Source organism: Vitis vinifera, chromosome 6, assembly GCF_030704535.1.
Source record: "Vitis vinifera cultivar Pinot Noir 40024 chromosome 6, ASM3070453v1".
Lineage (NCBI taxonomy): Eukaryota > Viridiplantae > Streptophyta > Magnoliopsida > Vitales > Vitaceae > Vitis > Vitis vinifera.
In genome coordinates, this window is record NC_081810.1 from 19,779,871 (window position 1) to 19,788,987 (window position 9,117).

Below are 9,117 nucleotides of genomic sequence, written 5' to 3' on the forward strand. Positions count from 1 at the left end.
GGTCTAAATTTCTGGGGTTTAAGATTGAAATGTTGATTGGACGTGACAGAAGAAAAGGAAACCCAACCTGAAAGGTATATAGTTTGAATGGAATTTATGAAGTGGTAATAAAAAAGGGGAGACTACCCATTCTCCAAGGAGAAGAAGCCCATCTAAATCTTGTATGGAATTTTGGACACTTTGTTTGTGTAGCCCATTATGAAATGTCTCGTTTTGGCTGCTTCCTCTTTTTTTTTTTTTTTTAAATAAAAAATATTAAAAAAAGAGAAAGAAGAAAATAGGAGGGAATAGTGGAAAGTAAACGGAGTGAGAAAGGGAGAGGAGAGTGGGGGGAGAGAAACAGAAACACATGGGCACTTTAAAGAGAAAAAAGAAAGCGGCGGTCTCAGAAGGCAAAGGACTTTTCTGTCTCTCTGCTTCCTCATTATTATTTATTGTTATGTTAACTTATTGTCCTCTCACTCACTCACAGAGAGAGAGAGAGAGAGGTGACTCTTTATTTATTTCTTCTTTTGGTGGTCTGAGTGGTGAGCTCAGCTGGAGCCTGGAGGTGACATGCAGGTGAGTGAGAGTAGGTGGTAGAGTAGGAGTAGGAGTAGGAGTAGAAGAAAGAGAGAGAGAGAGAGTGAGTCAGGAAGCGAGGGAGCATGTCGAGGTGCATCGAGCCCTGTGAAGATGACCACCGGCTCAATAAAACCCGCGATCTCCTTCCCCGTACTTTTTGTTGCTTTCTATACGACAGCCGCTTCGCCTCTCCCACGCTCCTTTCCCTCCCTCGCGCTCTCGTCTCACTTCTCCTCCCCTCCTTTCACCCGTCTTATTATTATAATAGTTGGAGAGTGAAGTGGGGCGCGTGGGGAAGGCATGTGCAGTGGGAGTACAGGTGTCAAGCTGCGTATGGCGGTGCTTGTCTTATGGAGGTGTGCCCTGTCACGGACGGTCCTTCCAGATCTGGGAATTTCGCTTTTTCCCAATCGTGTATTCCTTCCTCTTCTTCCCTACATTCTCCTCAATTTCCTCACCGTTGGATCCCACTTCCTCCAGCCTTCTTTTTTGTTTTTGTATTTTTTCAAAAAAAAAAAGAAAAGAAAACTTTTTTAAACATCTCACCTCTTTATCTTATTATCAAAACGTTTAGTTATGTTTGGTTGCAAAAAAAATATAAAAAAATGATTTTCTCTTTGTTTGATTTTATTATGAAAAATATGAAAAAAAATATTTTAAAATTCATATATTTTAAAATAATTTAATTTTTTATATAACGAATAAAAAAATAAAATAAAAATTTAAATGCTAGATGCCAGATTGGGCCTGTTAAGGATTGGGCTGTGTTTTGGAAACTTTTTGATTCAATCTAGGCCCAATTAAATCTGGACCGGACCATTTTCCAACCCTAGTGGCATGAATGTGCAATTATATTCTAATCCTTGCCATGGGTTTCAAAAGTGTTGGGATGGTGTCCTAATCTTTGTGGGCTTTCAATCATATATAAACCCCAACTGGTTGGATTTGATCATTCAAGATAGTGGGCCCAATGGGATCTGCTTTGGGCCCCCAATAAGCTAAATCTGGGCCTCAATAATCCGAAAAAATGGCCCATGATATTTGGGGCTTCATGAAACTCTTGGCTTATTTGCTCATTCATTAACGGATTATTATTATTATTATTTTAATATAAGTGATAGTTTAATATAACATAACACAAACAATTTAGTTGGAGGATTTACTAATGACACAATCCTAACTTATACCAAAGGCATTAAAGCGAGACTTAAAAGTAACGTAACTTCTTGTTGAATCACATTCATACATTTTAAGACTGTGTTTCATTCTCGAAAAATATTAAGGATATATATAAAAAAAATGTTAAGGAAAATGATTTTCTCATATTTAGTTTTATCGTAGAAAATATTAAAAAAAAAATCAAATATATTTAAAATTAATAAGATACTTAAGAATTTTAAAATTATTTTAATCTTTATATAAAATATCTAAAATAAATTTGAATTGACATATAAATTTTTTTTCTATGTATTTTCACTCAAATTTTCTAGGAACCAAACACAGTCGAAGTGTTTATATGTATATATATATAACCTTCATCTAATAAGATTGAAAAAGAAAATTTAATTGCACTATTCTCTGTCTTAAGAAATACTCTCAAATTTACATAATTAAAGTGCTTTTGGTGCACTCAAACATAATCTATTGTTCTTTATCAGTTGGAATTTTATGTTTGTGGGATTTAGAAAGGCATGTCAAAGAACAGCTTACAATGAAGGTGATAAAAAAGGGAGATCATGTCTTATGAGGAAGTATTCAATGTCTTCCTAAGACTGTTGATACATGTTTCCCATTCTTTGCCTGTGATGACTTTTGAGCCAAGGATGGACTTTGAAAATAATCCAGTACTATGACCTTGGAGTTTAAATTGGACCTCTAGCTTCAAGCCCCCCTCCCTCATGGAGGTGGAAACTCCTCCATTACAGTGAGACAAGGTTGTTCCCATCGGTCATCGGAGAGATAGCAAAGAAATATATGGTAGGTACTATGTGCTGCAACAGGAGTGATTATTCTACCTTCTTTAAGCCCTACTATTGCATGCATAATTGTTTTTCTGAATAGATGGAGTATAATACTTCCACAAATCAGCTGACACTAGCCATGCATTTTCCTAGTAGAACAGCCACACCCACTAAAGGAAGGCGAAGAGATGCGTGGTCGGCCAAGGATTAAATAGCAAACACTGTAGGAGTGCAATTGCTGGAGTAATGGCAACAGCTACTGGGGGATAAGGTCATGAGAGCACATGAATAACACAAGCCATTAATTTTAGCAGCAGAAGATTCTGATTCAATCATGAGGCTCTGAGTAGCCTTCTTCACATGCAAGTTCACATCTAAGGAAACATTTTCTACAATATATAATAATGCCTGAATGATCCAAAACCCTAACAAGAAGATCAGTCTAGCTAATTTAATTATTTCTACCCTATTTTATGTTCATACATTATCCATTAAGGTATATATATATATACTTTAAACCAACATCTAAATTAATCTACTCCGAAAATTTCCCTTAAAAGAGCTATTGGAAAGTGTTCGAAATTTCTAATTAATATCCACCCTGTTATAGTCTTTACGAGCTCATCTCTATCTTATGACCTTTTCCTCACATGACTTATAATATTTATGGAGATGTGAGGAAGAATGGGAAATACCTAGTAGAGCAAGGGATTCATGGTTCAGGGTGTGGATACAAGGAATGAAAAAATATGTGATGTTTCATAAACCAATGGTCATATCTAGTTCTCTCTTCTATAATATTTTCTATGGTATAGTGAAAAGATTTTATCTCATCTGTGATATGTGGATATCGACATGGTTAGCCGAGCCATGTTAAAACCTCATATACTATTGTATGATTGTTTTATCTTTATATTTTTGAACTAACATATTTGCATTAAAGCTTCTGTCAATTCAACAAATTGATATAACATGTTTGCATTAAAGTTTCTGTCAATTCAACAAATTGATGCAAGAGCTTCTGCATACTCAACAAAAGCCTTACAAGTCTAGTTTTGGATTGCAAAAATAAAGGTGAAAGCTCAATGAACTAGGGTTCTTATGATCAATCTGTGCTTGATTTGCGTACGTTATGTTTTAGAAGCCCTAGCTTTGAGTCCCTAATCCTCTTGTTGAAGACACTAAGGTGATGTTTTTTTTTTTTGGCTTTTTGCTAAAAACGATTTGTTTACAGAATTTAGATTATTTGTTTTTCTACTTTTTCATAACTTATTATAAACTTTTTACTAAATAGAAAAAACCAAAATATATAGCTTTTTATAAATAGAAAAAATAACATATTAATTTTTCTTTACTTTTTAATACTTAATAGAAATAAAATACTACAAAAATAAACAACCTAATATTTAACACTATTAAACATTAAGGTTTTATTTAGAATTAAGTAAAAAAACAAACACTATCTAAACCTAAATATGTAAAGAATTGAAATTTTCTCAAATTTGATTTAGAATATTCTTTCAAAGGAGTTCCAAGATACAAAGATGAATCTTCTTGACTATTCCCTTATGGTTTTCCAAAATCATGGGGAGGAAGTTGGGAAATACAAATTTAATTCTTTCATTTCTTTTCTTTTAATCATCTATCATTTTTTTGCAGCAAAAATTGATTAATTTAGAAGGAAACCATTCAAGATTCTGATACAAAATGGAAGACAGGAACATTAATATAACCAAAATTCATCTTCATCAAACAAAAGAAGGATCTTTCAATAACCCTAAAGAAACCAAAAGTTTGTACAAATTTATGATTAAACCAAATTGATTACAAGCATACATCTACAGACTACCCATCCATAATTCTGTCTTCTTCCACTATTAATCCAAATTCTACTCCAAACAAACAAAAAAGTATACAATTAATTTTGTTTAGGCTTTCTCCTCTTTCTCTCTCCATTCCAACCCTATGAATCTGCAGGGTGAATACCTAAGCTTATACTCAGAAATTGTCTCAAGTTTAGGTGACCATACTTGCCCTTTAGACCCAACCAATTGTTCATAGTGCTTCTGCAACTCTGGGGTGCTGCATAGGAAACTATTGTTAGGGCTGCTACATCCATCTTCCTTACCAGTAGTGATCAGCTTTGTTATAAACTCCGGCATGACCTTAATCATAACTCGCCCATTTGAACCCTTTATGTACTCGAGCGGGCACTCGCTGAACTTGATGGGAGACGGTTTAGGGCTCGAGGTGAAGGCCGAAAGCGAAGAAGCGGAGAGCACATTGCATGCAAAGAGATCGATTGGAAGGACAAAGTAGGTTTGTGCAGGGATGAGCTCATCATCAATGGCTAGAGCTGGAACCACCCGGCCGATGAAGAATGAGTCTGCATGGCACACCATTCTGTCCGGGAACTCGAACATGATCTCTCCGGCGAGGTGCTTTCCGGTGAGGATCCTTGTGGTGCCTTCCCAGAAGACCAACTTCACGGATGACTTGGAGCTTTGTTTGAAACATGGAGAAACAGCATTGCCCATGATATTAAGGTGATATCAGATCGATGATGAACAGAAAGGTAGGAGATGGTGATAAATATTGAATTCGGATGTTGGGTCTGGAAGAGAAAGGACATATATAGAAATTGAGGAAGAGATTGACTTGGGACGAAGTCTAGGGTGTTTGTTGCTTGTAGTTTTGGGGCGGTCGGTGGTCAGCCATGTCGGCTTTGAACATCTCCTAATGAGTGCTGTCTCTATTAAACTCACCTTAGACTTTGTTATTCATTCATCATTTATATGTCTGTTCTTTTCTTCCCAAAGTCACCTTTCAAGATATGTCGATTCTTGTATTTTACCATAAATTAATTATTTTTATTATTATTATTATTATTACATTAAATTCTCTTCTCTTTAAATTCAACACACATTTTAAACATTATGGTGTGATCATGCATGGAATCAAGTTTTAATTTGCTCTATTAAATTGCAAAAGTTCTTTCACGTACATTTAAGGCCTATTTAGATTGGTATAGGAGATGTGAATATTATTGGGTATGTAGTGTTGTTAAAAAACTCATAATTTGTGTATGGTCAACTTTGTTTTTCAAAAATTATAATTTTAGGGTTTCTTTCATAACCATTTCTAACAAAGGCTTCCCTACTTTAGAATAAAAAAAACAATTTTTGAAAAATATATTCAATAGATTTTGGGTTGAAAATGTTTTTTTTTCTTTTTTCAAAATGTTTTAAATATATGATGGGTTTTAAAAACAAATTTAAGGTGTTTTCACTCAAACATTGTTAATTATTTTAAGAACAAACACCTGCCTTCTTTGTCATATTATAGTTTTAAATTCCCAAATGCAATTTTGGTTTTAAAACATTATCAAATCTAAGAGCTTGTTTGATTGTATGATTTAAAAATGGTTTTTTGTTTTTAAAAATAGAAATTATTTTAAAAAATTTCTAATACTATTTGGTCGTTATTTTTAAAAACAATATTTAAAAATAAAGTGAAATAGAGAATAATTTTCAAAAAATAAATGAGTTGTTTTCATAGATTTTTAAAAATAAAAGAAAAATATGGATTCGTTTAACCATGTTTTCTGGATCTTATTTTTAAAAATTGGTTTTAAATTAAAGAATAAAAGTCAATTTTTAAAAATAAGTTTAAAAAAACATGGTCAAACAAGTTTAACTTATGATTAAAGCCACAAATAAAAATTGACCCAAATGGGGAGCTTAATGGTTGTATCATATTTACCAGTAAACAAAAAAAGAAATTGGCAAAAGGTTGGATAAGAACAAGTGGGATGAGTTGCATGGAGGGCATGGTGTGGAAATCACATGTGGGCTGATTAGTTTAAGATGGATTTGGTTGCCTCTGCCCCATCTGCTAAGGTAATGACCCACTTGAACTCATGAGATTGGTTTCAAACTTTGAATAAAAGACCCGTTCCAAGTCATCCGCCTTCACTTTTAACCCTTCAATTTTTTTATTTTTTTTTGTTTTTTAACCTAAAAAATTTTAGGGCACATTTTGGACATGCTTGAAATGAAAGCTACCCCACAATCACACCTATTTTCCATATCGTTTGGTATGAACTACCTTTTGTTGGTTTTCCAAAAGGTGCCTTTTAAGTTTTTAAAATTTTTTGCTTTGAGAGTGAAGTGGGTTTTTTTATGTTGACTAAGAGAAAAATCCTCCACGTATCAAAAAATGTAGTTTCCCAAAGTTGACCACACCCATTGGATTTTGTGGACTTTCTTTGTGGACCACCCCCAAAAAGAAGGGAATTGTAGTACCTCAACCACACCATTAAATACATCAGGCCAATCCTTGCATAAAGGTTGCATTTAGCAATCTTATCAAACCCTTTGGCCCAATTCAAATAACACCCTTCAAGTGGGGAGGGCCCCCATCACCTAAGCTTGTGGCATACCCTTAATGCCCATTCATTGCCCATCATCACCACCATGCTAGGGTTTTCAATCAACCTCATACAACTATGCTAATCTCCTTTGTTTTTTGTAGCAATATTTGACCTTTGATGCCCCAAGGACTACTCAATGTAGTATGATGTTCCTTAACAATGAACCAAAGGTTTTAGGTTTGATTCCTTTGTGAGAATGCATTCCCCATCATATTTGACCTTGAGTGCTACGCAATTGACTTAAAAACACCAATGATGATCAAAATAATCATGAAGTTTAAATGAAAGAGAACTTGTGGAAGACATTATGGGAGTTTTTCATCCTTTTTGCATCACATGTATTAAAATAACTCCTTCAATATCATGCTCAACTCAACAATCCAAGAAGGAAAAAGAAAAAGACAAGAATTAAGACTATGAGAGTTTGAAGAATTCACTCACTTATTGAAAAAAATCATGCATTTTTAGACGTCAAGGTGGTTTGTTGAGGCACACAACCATTGCTTTCCGTGGGCAATGTGTATTATTTTAGCTGTGTCAGCTACCCTTCTCTAAGAATTACATCAAGAGCATTGAGATTCAATAATCCTGTTATTGTCAAAGATGAATTGATTTGGTTTATGATTACCTTTGATAGCATATGTATCAAATGTATTTTCCAAGTAACACTCATTATTTTTATTTTTGCTTTGAAATTTTGCCACCTGGGATTATAGGATTAGGTTACCTTTTCTCCAAGTGGAAATTTTGCCAGCTTTGAAATTTCCAACTTTCTTTTTTCTTTTTTGATCTGCCATGAAAGGAAAACATGGAAATCTTCATCAAACAACAGTAATAAAGATAGAACAGATGGTAAACATTGTCTGCTAAAACCTTAGTCTTATGGGAAACAACATTACATTGTAATTCGAACCCAAAAACACCAACAAATTTCTCAACCAATTCGCTTTCCATGTACCTGCCTGTGTGTTTTCTCTTCAACATGAGAAAGATCAAAACATCCTGAATTGGACAACATTTTTTGTACCCCAAGTCTTTACAATCATCATGACCATCATGTTTGGTAGACCTGTTTAAGGGCCTTTATGGATTTTAATAGCAATAGCATATGAAGGGGCCCAAAATCAAGGCATGGCATCCTCTTCCTGGGTAGTTATGGCCATGTGAGAGGTTTAATTGCCTATGACCAGTCCAATAGTGACAGTTACCAGATTATATCAATTCTTGTGAACATGTGTGATTTGCAATAAAAGAGCTACAAATTTGACCTTTTCCACTTGATCTGGACACATGCTGAAGTTTTGAGATAGGATTCTTGAATTTAAAATTGGGATTAGAGCAACTGGCCTATATATATATATATACACACACTTTACACTACCCAAAAGTCATGAACATACTATTTAAAATAACCAAAAGTAGGTTTTGGCATCTGCTAGATGCCGAATATGTTTGAATAGTACATGATAATTTATGATAATATTGTAGCCTGCATCTAATTATAATTAGGGAATCTATTAACAGTACCAACTACATAGTTTAAAATTATTAACAAGCAGTCCCTTCATTTCATTATCCGTTACTGACTTTGTCAACATAAAAATGTTAACAAGTGTTCTTTCTAATCATCTTATTAGCTGGTATTTGACTCATTAAACTCTTATGGTTCCCATCATCATCCACTGTTGTATTTCTAATAGCTTACCCAATTAACCACTAATGCAACTTTCTTTTCTTAAATCTCAGGGACGTGGTCTAATCATTAGGGTAGTATTTTATCATGGTACCGTGTCCAAGTTTTTATGCATTCCTTCTTGTTTTAAGCTTACACCTGCAGATTTATTAAACATAAATCACGTCATCGTCCAATGCGTACTCTATCGTTTTAAAGGAAGCCTTCTTATTCTGAAGGCTAATCCATTTCATAGTTACATCACTGTTTATAAGAAGGGGAAGGAAAGATTGACATTTTCTTGAGTTGACTTCTAACCTTATATTTTATCTTTTCTGTAAGTTAACAACCTAGGATCTATGTTGGCGCCGTTTTTGTTATCACCAATGGACTTGTTCATCCTGATTATACATCTTAGCAAGAGAGCTACACATAGTTTCATTAAGAGGTTAGGATAATGACAATTATGCTGAGGAGGATGATCAATA

The 9,117-nt window shown here is 34.2% G+C and overlaps 1 protein-coding gene across 1 annotated transcript; it reads right to left on the reverse strand.

Annotated features, from left to right (window-relative positions):
- Positions 1–4,300: 4,300 nt before the first annotated feature.
- Positions 4,301–5,210, reverse strand: LOC100261894 (uncharacterized). The gene has a single exon (XM_010653211.3). The coding sequence runs from the start codon at positions 5,060–5,062 to the stop codon at positions 4,454–4,456; it is 609 nt and encodes a 202-aa protein (XP_010651513.1). The 5' UTR covers positions 5,063–5,210; the 3' UTR covers positions 4,301–4,453.
- Positions 5,211–9,117: the final 3,907 nt, after the last annotated feature.

Bases quoted from the DNA above. Each gene is read 5' to 3' on its own strand.
- LOC100261894 (XM_010653211.3), bottom strand. From the start codon at position 5,062: ATGGGCAATGCTGTTTCTCCATGTTTCAAACAAAGCTCCAAGTCATCC.